Here is a 12,525-nt window from a genome sequence, read left to right as displayed (position 1 = left end):
AGAGTGAATGCTCACATTGTTTCTCCGGAGGTTCCGCCAACCTCCCGGCGAAGTTACCATGGGTTGATACAAGGCCATTGTATTTATTCAGTGATTAAGCAACAGATCATAACAAAGCCTGAAATAAAAGCAAAATACTGCAGATGCTGGAAATTTGAAATAAAAACAAGAAATGCTGGAAATACTCAGGTCTGCCAGCATCTGCGGAGAGAGAAGCAGAGTTAACGTTTCAGCTGAAACATTAACTCTGCTTCTCTCTCCGCAGATGCTGCAAGACCTGCTGAGTATTTCCAACATTTCTTGTTTTTATAACGAAGCCTGATCCTGTTTCCATCTACCCAAGCATATTTTCCAATTCGGAGCCAATGGATCGCAATTAAAACAAAGGAATGATGGATTGGTATTACACCGCACCCCCTTCATTCATTTCAGAAGCATAGAGATACTGGTATTAATGGTAGTCCCACCATTCTTTTCCCCTGGTTGCAATCAGCACATTTGTCTGAGTTAGGCTATATGGCTCAGTGCCACATTAGGCAGTGAATTTATCCATGGAGCCACTAGGGAAACTAGGAAAGACCATTTTCTATTAAAATTTTGTTGGAGTGCATTTTACCTCTGAAAAGCTGCAATTTGCCATAACTTTTTTCAATCTCAGAATGTGGGTATTGCTAGCATGGCTGTCATTTATTGCCTATTCCATTAATAAAAGTCTATATATATGTTGAAAATCTGAGGTGTCTGTAGATCCCTGGGGAGCACCACTTTTCACATTCCAGGAACAAGAGAACAAACCCTTTATCCTCATTTTCTGTCTCCTATCATCCAACCAGTTACTGACCCATATTACAAGGTCACCTCCAATACCTTGCACTTTGATTTTTGTTAATAATCCCTTGTTTGGAACCTCCTAACTTATTTGGGAGTGAGATTGATAAAGTAAGTTGCTTTTGGATGACTTTATTTCCTGAGCTGTGGTGTGTTTGAGATAACTAATGTTGACATAGCTAAAATATATTGAAGAGTGGAAGTTTAAAAAAAAAATTGTCACAATTTCTGGGGCTGTAAGTAAGCAAAGAATCTGTGGAATACTCCTAATCTTTTCATATTCTGCTTATGTTGCAATTGCAGGCTGAGAAGTCCAAGTACAATAATCGATACGTTGCTGATTCAGCAGAACTGCAGGGACACTTTCAACTGGACATTGATGTTGCTGGCATAGTGTTCACGCACCACCCCATGTTTAGTCGTGAGCATGTATTGGCAACCAAATTGGCCCAGCTCTATGACCAGTATCTATTTCGACAACAGAAAAATCTTGCCACCCTTTACTCTGACAAGGTATGAACATTTGGCTATGAGACTGTAGCTGTGAACAAGTGATTGTATAACCCCAAAGTCATATCAGCAATAAGAGCGAGGTGTGAAGAGCCTCATAGTTAAAGATTTCAAATGTAATTTCTAGCTTTCAGACAGTGATATAACTTCAGTTCAGACGTGTACTGGGACATCAAATGAAGGCCCAAGAATGCAGCTTGATATCAAAATGTGTTGACAAAGACATTACTTTTGTAACTGTGTATTCATCAAAATGCTTAATTTTCAATGTTTGCTTATGGTATAATGTACACGATTCATTACACTAATGTCACATACAATACCTACAATCCAGAACCAGAGAAGTCTCTGAAGTTACCAGAGTTAGGTATTCCAGTCTTCGGGCTAGATCTTTTCGTGCTGGCGGGGCTCCCGGTGCCTGGCCCAAGAGGTGAGTGGAACCCCACCTTGGCCTTTTGGAACCCTCCCCCACACACCCCCATGATTCTACAGCACCCGGGCAATTAACTGCCCAGCGCCAGGATCCCTATCCCTTTAAAGACGGGTATCACGCCTCCAAGAGCAGCCAGCCAATCGAGGACCCCACTGGGAGCGGTGGCCACTGCCGGTACCACGAGAGGCCTTGGACCCAGGCCCACTGCTGGAGCCCAGACTCCAGGTAAATGAAGTGGGGTTGCTGGGACGAGACTGGCAGCCCCAGCATGGTGAGGGGGTGTGGGGAAAGGGTGGCGCTTAGTGCAGGGGAGGGGGTTTAACGTAGGTGGAGTGTTTCCCAGCAGGGGCCCTCTGTGGGACACATTGCCCACAGAGGAGGCCCCCCCCCCGCCCCAGTCTGCAAGGAGGTCACCTTGTTTTACTGGGTGACCTCCCTGTGTGGCGGAGGCCTCCGCCACCGCTGGTTAAATCCCAGTGGCGGAAAGACGGGGCCCTAAAGTGGCCAGTAATAGGTCGCTTAAGGGTCTGAATTACCAGCCACTGAAGGTTTCAGTTGGCCTCGGGATGGGAAGGCTGTTATTGCCCTATCCTGCCAGCAACTAAATTCTGCTGCGATGGGAAGGTGACAGGCCCCTCCCATCACGATTCTATAGGCCCCCCGCCTCCAAACCCATCTCCAGGGGCCCATTAAATTCAGCCCTCCGTGTGCAGTGTGCACTCAAACATGGACTGGTCTCTCTGTTCAGTATGTGCAGTATAACTGTTGACAGGATGATAAAAATTTGCAGCTTCTTGTGTTATAGACAGGTAGAAAGGGGTGTGGGTGGTTCCTATTGTTTACCCTCCAACTGACCGCAATTGTGTTCTGCTAAAAATAATGAGTTAGTCCCTAAGTTTTTTTTTTAGGGTCCAATAAACAGAAAAATGACCGGCGTTCTTTCTCATAGGTTAAGAAAAGATAACTATATAATTTTACACAATTCCTGAAATGGACGCACCCTCACCTATGCACACATTTGTTCACACATACACAAGAATAGATAGACAGAGAGAAAAAGGGTTATGTACTGTAAATTTCAAAGTGAGGTACGTGTTCGTGGTTTATGATAAATTTGTTGAGGTTTCTCAGGAGGACAGTCTCTTTTAAAGGTGCAGGCCTGGATGTTTGTAGTCTTGAACTTGTTGAGGTGTTGTAGATATTCTGGTGGTTAAAACTTCAGACTGGAGGTGGTGATCACTAAGTTCTCTGCTGCAGCAAGTTGAAGTGTCGAATTAGCAGCAGGGCTTCTTCCTTGCTTGGCTGGATCTATTTTGCAGTCCCTGGTTAGATTGCTTTGTGAAGGTGTTGGCTTGATCCTTCCCTCTCTCTCTAGCGGGTTACCTTTTTAAGGTTAGAATTCATCACATCAGAGTTTCTGTTAGGAGACACATGGCTTGCTCCCCTGGTGTGACCACCCAGTGGAACAGGATGTGGAGACCATGGCTATCGATAGATGTCTGAATGGCGACTCTTCTATTAACACAGTGCTATTTCACAGCTATTCAATTTTGGTTTGTGCTGTGAGTCTGTCAGTTTCCAGAATCTTTTGTCAGTTCATTCATGTTATTGAGTCATAAGTGCAATAGTGCTCTTTTCAATTTCAAAGGGATTCTCCCAGAGCTATTTCAGACCAGGTTTGTTGATTTCCAGTACAGAAAGTGTCACATGACCACTACTCCATTTTGACTGTGGTACAGGTGGTCTTCTTGTTGTGGTTTTGTTTAACAGTTGACTTTAAAAAAAAACAAATCAGAATTCTTCCATTTCATTGTTTATTTCATCATGGCTCCTTCTGTGCATGACAGTTGGTTAAAATTCAGTTTTTTGAACAAACCCAAATAAACCAAAATACAAAAGTAAAATATTGCAGATGCTGGAGATCTGAAATAATACAGAAAATGCCAGAAATATGCAGCAGGTCAGGCAGCATGTATGCAGAGATAAACAAAGTTAACCTTCTGTCAGAACTGGAAAAGTTAAAGATGTAACAGATTTTAAGCAAGTACAGAGGCAGGGAAGGGGTGAAAGAACAAAAGGAAAGGTTTGTCACAGGGTGGAAGGCAGGAAAGATTAAATGATAAAAGGGATGATGGTGCAAGGCAGGAGGAGATGTTAGTGGAACAAGTAGAGAAACAAAAGATGAGTCCAGAGGAGGTGTAAGGGGGAAGAGCAGAATCATCACCAAGAGATGCCATCTGAAAGGCGGAAGAGGTTATAACCTGAAATTGTTGAACTCAGCGTTGAGTTCGGAAGGTTGTTCCTTGAGCTGATATTAAGTTTCATTGTAGGAGGCTGAGGACAGAGGTTAGAGTGAGAATGGGATGGAGAATTAAAATGGCAGGTAAAAGGAAGCTTGGGGTCACGCTTGCAGACTGAATGGAAGTGTTCTGCAAAGCAGTCACCCAATCTACATTTGATCTGTCCAATGTAGCAGAGACTACATCGTGAGCGTGAGCAGTGCGCTATATTGAAAGAGGAACAAGTAAATTGCTGTTCCACCAGGAAGGATTGTTTGGGGCCCAAGACAGTTGGGAGAGAGGAGGTGAAAGGGCAGGTGTTATTTCCTGCCCTTTCATGGGAAGGTGCCGTTGGAAGGCAGTGGGTGTTATGGGTGATTGAGCAGCTTTTTTTTGTTCATGTGATGTGGGCATAGCTGGCTCAGCCAGCATTTATTGCCCATCCCTAAATGCCATTGAAAAGGTGGTGGTGAGCCACCTTCTTGAATCACTGCAGGCCCTGTGGGGTAGATACACCCACAGTGCTGTTAGGAAGGGAGTTAGGATTTTGACCCAGCAACAGAGAAGAAACAATAATATAGTTCCAAGTCAGGATGGTATGTGACTTTGAGGGGAACTGGCAGGTGATGGTGTTACCATGCATCTGCTGCCCTTGTCCTTCTAGGCGGTAGAGGTCGTGGGTTTGGAAGGTGCTGTAGAAGGAGCCTTGGTGAGTTGCTGCAGTGCATCTTGTAGATGGTACACACCGCTGCCACTATGCTTAGGTGGCAGAGGGAGTGAATGTTTGTGGATGGGGTGCTGATCAAACTGACTGCTTTGTCCTGGATGGTGTCGAGCTGCTTGAGTGTTGTTCGAGCTGCACCCAACCAGGAAAGTAGAGCGTATTCCATCACACTCCTGACTTGTGCCTTGCAATGGTGGACAGGCTTTGGGGAGTCAGAAGGTGAGTTACTCGCCGCAGGATTCCTAGCCCCTGAACTGCTCTTGTAACCATGGTATTTATATGACTACTCCGGTCCAGTTTCTGGTCAATGGTAACCCCCAAGATGTTGATAGTGGAGGATTCAGTGATCATAATGCCATTGAATGTCAAGGGGAGATGGTTAGATTATCTCTTGTTCAAGATAGCCATTGCCTGGTACTTGTGTGGCGCGAATGTTACTTGCCACATATCACCCCACGCTTGGATTTTGTCGAGGTCTTGCAGCATTTCTACACGGACTGCTTCAGTATCTGAGGAGTCACGAATGGTGCTGAGCATTGTGCAATCATCAACGAACATCCCCACTTCTGACCTTATGGTTGAAGGAAGGTCATTGATGAAGTAGCTGAAGATGGTTGGGTCTAGGACACTACCCCAAGGAACTCCTGCAATGATGTCCTGGAACTGAGGTGATTGACCTCCAACAACCAGAACCATCTTCCTTTGCGCTCGGTCTGACTTCACCCAGCGGAGAGTTTTTTTTTTAGATTAGAGATACAGCACTGAAACAGGCCCTTCGGCCCACCGAGTCTGTGCCGAACATCAACCACCCATTTATACTAATCCTACACTAATCCCATATTCCTACCAAACATCCCCACCTGTCCCTATATTTCCCTACCACCTACCTACACTAGTGACAATTTATAATGGCCAATTTACCTATCAACCTGCAAGTCTTTTGGCTTGTGGGAGGAAACCGGAGCACCCGGAGAAAACCCACGCAGACACAGGGAGAACTTGCAAACTCCACACAGGCAGTACCTGGAATCGAACCCGGGTCCCTGGAGCTGTGAGGCTGCGATGCTAACCACTGCGCCACTGTGCCGCCCTGATTCTCCCCTGATTCCCATTGACTCCAGTTTTGCTGGGGCTCCTTGATGCCATACTCGGTCAAATGCTGCCTTGATGTAAAGGGCAGTCACTCTCACCTCACCTCTTGAGTTCAGCTGTTTTGTCCATGTCTGAACCAAGGCTGTAATGTGGTCAGGAACTGAGTGGCCCTGTTGGAACCCAAACTGAGCGACACTTCTTTTTTATTCGTTCGAGATGTGGGCGTCACTGGCCAAGCCAGCATTTATTGCCCATCCCTAATTACCCTTGACTGAGGGCTTACTAGGCCATTTCAAAGGGCATTTTAAGAGTCAACCACATTGCTGTGGGTCTGGAGTCACATGTAGGCCAGACCAGGTAAGGACAGCAGATTTCCTTCCCTAAAGGACATCAGTGAACCAGATGGGTTTTTACAACAATCGACAATGGTTTCATGGCTATCATTAGACTAGCTTTTTAATTCCAGATTTATTAATTGAATTCAAATTCCATCTTCTGCTGTGGTGAGATTCGAACCCATGTCCCCAGAGCAATACCCTGGGTCTCTGGGTTACTCGTCCAGTGACAATACTACTACGCCACCGCCTCCCACCTCCCTCCCCCTGAGCAGGTTATTACTCAGCACTGTCGGCGACACCTTCCATCCATCACTTTATTGATGGTGCGGTAATTGGCGGGGTTGGATTTGTCCTTTTTTGTGTACAGAACATACCTGGGCAATTTTCCACATTGCCGGGTAGATGCCAGTGTTGTAGCTGTACTGAAACAGCTTGGCTAGGGGTGTGGAAAGTTCTGGAGCACAGGTCTTAAGTACTATTGCCAAATATTGTCAGGGCCCATAGCCTTTGCAGTATCCAGGGCCTTCAGTTGTTTCTTGATATCATGTGAAGTGAATCGAATTGGCTGAAGTTTGGCATCTGTGATGCTGGGGACTTCAGAAGGAGGCTGAGATGGATCATCAACTCGGCACTTCTGGCTGATGATTTTTGTAAATGCTTCAGCCTTATCTTTCACACTGATGTGGTGGGCTCCCCCATCATTGAGGGTGGGGTTATTTGTGGAGCCACTTCCTCTAGTCAGTTGTTTAATTGACCAGCACCATTCACGATGGGATGTGGCAGGAGTGGACCAGGATTTTTGGAATGCTGAAGGGGAAGTGGGGGAGAGGGGAAAATATGTTTGTGGTGGCATCGTGCTGGCGGTGACCAAAATAGCAGAGGATGATCTGTTGAATGTGGAGTTAGTTAATTTTATATATGTAGAAGTCTAAAACTGGGAATTTGACAGCACTCTCATCGTTTAGCAATTATGTGTTAGATTTTGACACAAAACAATTGATCTTGGAACTGATTTTTTTTTTGCTTTTAAAAACTATTTTTGGGTTGACCGATTGCTTGTGTTGAAACGTTATTTGTAATACTGAGATGATTTAATTATTTTCTTGTTCTTGGAATACAAAACTGACCAATTCTCCTTAGCAGTAAATTGGTGTTAAACATCTTTTGAAAGTGACTATCCTGCAATGGTTTATGTTTCCAGTTGCGTGCTTTAAGGAATACAGTGAGACACATTACTGATGGTCGTAATGTGCGAAGTTCAGTGGCACAGCAAAGACTAGTGGAATATAAATCCGAGATCAGGTAAGGCAGATCTAATTGTGCTGAAAGTTAGTCAAATACTGATTGAGCTGGTACACGCTAATAACTCACCATTCTCATATGCTATAGATTTGAGTGGCATATGCAAATCTGAGGAACATTCTTTCCTATCCATTAGTTTTTTTTCTCCAAAAGTCAGTTTTCTTCAATACAGGAGTGAGTTGCCTCACAACCCTTCCATTCCATTTTACAAGCCATGTACATTTTACAGCAAACCCATATTTGGTGTATACAGCCTGAGGGGTTTCCCATGGGTCCAGCCCCTCAGTTCATTTTGGTGGGAGGATCTTACACGGTGGTCTTTCCCCATTGAGCCTTTGCAGCAGCTGCTCCAAGCTTTAGTGCGTCCCTCAGCTTTCCTATCCATTAGTCTCAACAAAAAAGTCGACATGAGTATAAAGCAGGTTTTGGAATATTGCTAAATGAAGAAACCTGGTGTAACCCTACCTCTTTATGGTGCTAGTACTTGTCGATATGCAACTTTCACCAGAACTTTCAAACAAGCACCAAGACGTAGCTTGGCTGGTGGTGAGAAGGGCCCTCCCCGTCAGATCCTTCATGCACACCCGAAGTCTCGCCCCCTCCGCACAGTGCCCCCGCGTTGGCTGTGGTGGGGAAGAGACGGTCGCACACCACCTCCTGGAATGTGCCTTTGCAAAGCAGGTGTGGAAAGAGATGCAGTGGTTTTTGTCAAGGTTCATCCCAAGCAGCTCTGTAACACAGGAGTCTGTGCTCTACGGGCTGTTCCCAGGGACGCACACCGAGACAAACATCAACTGCTGCTGGAGGACTATCAATTCGGTGAAAGACGCCCTTTGGTCTGCCCGAAACTTGCTGGTCTTCCAGCGCAAAGAGTTGTCCACCATCGAATGTTGCAGACTGGCACATTCCAAGGTCCAGGACTACGTGCTGAGGGACGCACTAAAGCTTGGGGCAGCCGCAGCAAAGGCTCAATGGGGAAAGACCACAGTGTAAGGTTCCCCCACCAAGCTGGACTGAGGGGCTGGATCCATGGGAAACCCCTCGAACTGTATCGTTAATATTCTGAATTGCTGTAAAATGTAAAACTGTAATTGACATGACAATTGTGAAACGGAAGGGTTGGGAAGAAACTCATGACAGTATTGAAGGAAACTGATCTCCCTTGCAATGTTTGTATTTTTTGGTGCTGTTTGGAAACTGTTTGGCAATGTAATTTTTACAGATTTTTATGAATAAAGTATATTTTGGAAAAAAAAACTTTCACGTGGCTGACTGTCACTTATAGGACGACCAGCGGGTTGGCAGGGGGACATGGAAGCTCAATGCTACACTGCTAACCCCACAGAACGTTGAGGAACTCAAAAGGGATTACAAAGGTTGGAGGACCGTGAAACCTCTCTTTGAGTCTCCAGTTCACTGGTGGGAAGCGATCAAGGAGAACATCAAGAGGTTCTTTATCCTCAAAGGTGTTCAGAGGGCGAGAGAGAGACTGAGGGAAATGTCCCGACTCCAGAAAAGTATGCAAAATCTGCTCCGGCTGCAGTCGATGGGGATCGAGGTCAAGGAGAACCTCCAAGAGGTGAAGAGCCAGCAGGCCTCGCTCTCTGCCACGGAGGCCTCCAAGATCATCTTCCGGTCCAGAGTCCGCTCCATTGAGCAGGATGAGACGTGCTCGCGTTACTTCTTCCAAAAGGTACACAGAGAGAGCTCTGTGATCAGCAGCCTGAAGGAAGAGGATGGCTCGGTAACGTCTTCGCAGTCCGACATATCCAATCAGCAAATCATTTTATGCTGGGATGTATGACGCGAAGCCCACAGACAGCAGAGCCTCCCAGTCCTTCCTGTCATCTATCACAGAGGTCTTAGATGACAGCAAGAGGGCGAGACTGGACAAGCCGCTCATTCTGGATGAGCTGACAAAGGCTGTCTAATCCTTCAAGACGAGTAAAACTCCTGGAAGCAATGGCTTACCAGTTGAGTTGTATTCGGCCCTGTGGGACTGGGTCGGCCCGGACCTGCTGGAAGTATAAGAGAGTATGCTCCTGGCCGGCAGCATGTCTGAATCCATGAGGAAAGGCATCATCACCCTCATCTACAAGCGGAAGGGGGAGAGGGCAGAAATCTGAAATTGGCGGCCCATCTCACTGCTTAATGTTGACTACAAGATTCTGTCCAAAGTCATAGCCAGTTGAGTCAAGTCTGCTCTGGAATTGGTGATCCACCCTGATCAGACCTGCATTGTACCTGGCAGGAAGATCTCCGATAGTCTCTCGCTACTCGGGGATACAATTGCCTATGTATGGGACAGGAGGGTGGACACTTGCCTCATCAGCCTGGACCAGGAGAAGGCTTTTGACAGGATATCACACACCTACATGATGGACATGCTTTCCAAAATGGGGAGGGAATCTGCAATTGGATCCAACTGCTCTACACAAACATCAGTAGTGCAGTCCCAATCAATGGGTGGGAATCGTAAAGTTTCCCGATCCATTCTGGAGTCAGACAGGGCTGTCCTCTCTCCCCGGTCTTGTTTGTTTGCTGTATTGAACCCTTTGCTGAGTCTATTAGGAAGGATGCGAGCATAAGAGGGGTGACAATCCCAGGCAGTGAAGGCACTCAGGTTAAAACCTCCCTGTACATGGATGACGTCGCCGTCTTCTGCTCGGATCCGCTGTCTGTGCGCAGACTGATGAGCATCTGCAACCAGTTCGAACTGGCCTCAGGAGCCAAAGTTAACCATGGCAAGAGCGAGGCCATGTTCTTTGGGAACTGGGCTGACCAATCCTTTATCCCCTTCAGCATCAGGTCAGACTACCTGAAGCTGCTGGGGATATGGTTCGGAAGGGCTGGGGCATACACCAAAACCTGGGAGGAGCGAGTAGCCAAGGTACAACACAAGCTGAGCATGTGGAGGCAGCGATCTCTCTCCATTGTGGGTAAGAACCTGGTCATCAGGTGCGAGGCGCTCACGTTGTTGCTGTACGTGGCGCAGTTCTGGCCCATATCCCACTCCTGCGCTGTGGCGGTCACCCGAGCCATTTTATGCTTCTTCTGGGGATCCAAAATTGACCAGTCCGGAGGGACATGATGTTCAAACCTCTGGATAAGGGCGGGAAAAATGTACCCAATGTCTCCTTCATCCTGATGACTACCTTCGCGTGTGGCTGCATCAAGCTGTGTGTAGACCTCCAGTACGCAAACTCCAAGTGTCACTACGTGCTGAGGTTCTATCTGTCCCCGGTGTTGCGAAGGATGGGCCTGGTCACATTGCCGCGGAATGCTCCATGCAGTTGGACTGTGCTGTACCACTGATCCTTCATGGAAGAGTTTCTGCGGGAAAACACCTTTGACCACCGATCCATCAGGCAGTGGGCTGCACGGAATGTCCTCAAGGCCCTACGGGAAAAGGAGACGGTGGATCCTGTTGGATGGTTCCCCAAGCAGACCGCCAAAGTCATTTGGCGGAATGCCTCATCACCAGAACTTTCAAACAAGCACCAGGATGTAGCTTGGCTGGTGGCGAGAAGAGCCCTCCCCGTCAGATCCTTCCTGCACGCCCGAAGTCTCACCCCCTTTGCCAAATGCCCTCGTGGTGGCTGTGGTGGGGAAGAGACGGTTGCCCACCTCCTTCTGGAATGTGTCTTTGCAAAGCAGGTGTGTAAAGAGATGCAGTGGTTTTTGTCGAGGTTCATCCCAAGCAGCTCTGTAACACAGGAGTCTGTGCTCTACGGGCTGTTCACAGGGACGCACACCGGTATAAACATCAACTGCTGCTGGAGGACTATCAATTCAGTGAAAGACGTCCTTTGGTCTGCCCGAAACTTGCTGGTCTTCCAGTGCAAAGAGTTGTCCACGACCGAATGTTGCAGACTGGCACTTTCCAAGGTCCAGGACTACGTGCTGAGGGACGCACTAAAGCTTGGGGCAGCCGCAGCAAAGGCTCAATGGGGAAAGACCACTGTGTAAGGTCCCCCCACCAAGCTGAACTGAGGGGCTGGATCCATGGGAAACCCCTCGAACTGTATCGGGAAAATTTCGTGTGCTGTAAAATATAAAAATGTATATGGCATGAGAAATGGAAGGGTTGTGAGGCAACTCATGATTGTATTAAAGGCAACTAACCTGCTTTGCACTGTTTGTAATTTTTGACTTGGTGCTGTTTGGAACTGTTTGTCATGTATTTTTTACATATTTTTCTGACTAAAGTATATTTTAGAAATTTAAAAAAAACTTTCACGTGTTGCAACATGTGCTGCAATTTCTATTCATTTTTGGAGCACTCATATTGTAACATTACATTTTTATTCCAAATGTTCAGGAACTTATACCACTGTTATTTTTTTTTAATGGAGGAACAGAGGTGGGTGAGGGCTGCTATTTTCTCTCCATTCCCCATAGCTTTCCTGAGTAGAGGCTGCTGACTGACTGCTGATGTTTTGCTCAATTCAGACTGTTGCTAAGAGGAGCATGAAGCCAGTCATGTGGATATTTTGGTCCCTCATTCGTCAAGTGCTATTGGAAGTCCAACCACTTTTGTGGACTGGGACTGTGAAAGGCAGCATCAGGTCAACAGAACTTGTATTGGCTCATCAAATTTTCCCATCCACGATTGTGGATCAGGTGAAGCAGCTATATCCAAAATTCCCAGGTTCAGGATTTGAGTCCTATTGTTTTACAACAAAAGGTTTTCTTCAGGTTTCTGGAAGATACATAGTTACAGTGAAAATACATTGTGTTGCCTTGGTGTTTAGTATTCACTGTTGCATTGTGTTGAATGATACTGGTAATGTTTGACATCAGCCACTTGGTGGTGCTATGCAGAATGATCATGCTTAGTTCGGCTTCTGAATGGTACACGGAAGTCACTGGAGTCAGTCGCAGTCACAACCAGATTTACTATAGCCCCGATTTTGCGGTAGTAATGACGGCAAAGTACTTTCCTGAAACTTCTGGAGTCTGCGCATGCACAGTTAAACGGGGAAATCCAGAAGTTGCTGTCAATGATTTGAGGGTGTA

The 12,525-nt window shown here is 46.5% G+C and overlaps 1 protein-coding gene across 3 annotated transcripts in view; it reads left to right on the top strand.

Annotated features, from left to right (window-relative positions):
* cc2d2a (coiled-coil and C2 domain containing 2A) overlaps positions 1-12,525 on the top strand; it is a 196,122-nt gene that overhangs the window by 64,190 nt on the left and 119,407 nt on the right. For all 3 annotated transcript variants that reach the window (XM_068037959.1, XM_068037967.1, XM_068037957.1), the window contains exons 14-15: positions 1,132-1,341; positions 7,406-7,506. In XM_068037959.1, coding sequence (XP_067894060.1) covers positions 1,132-1,341; positions 7,406-7,506 — 311 coding nt within the window. The remainder of the gene's footprint in view (positions 1-1,131; positions 1,342-7,405; positions 7,507-12,525) is intronic.

Source organism: Heterodontus francisci, chromosome 1 (assembly GCF_036365525.1).
Source record: "Heterodontus francisci isolate sHetFra1 chromosome 1, sHetFra1.hap1, whole genome shotgun sequence".
NCBI lineage: Eukaryota > Metazoa > Chordata > Chondrichthyes > Heterodontiformes > Heterodontidae > Heterodontus > Heterodontus francisci.
This window is presented reverse-complemented; position numbering and strand designations above follow the sequence as displayed.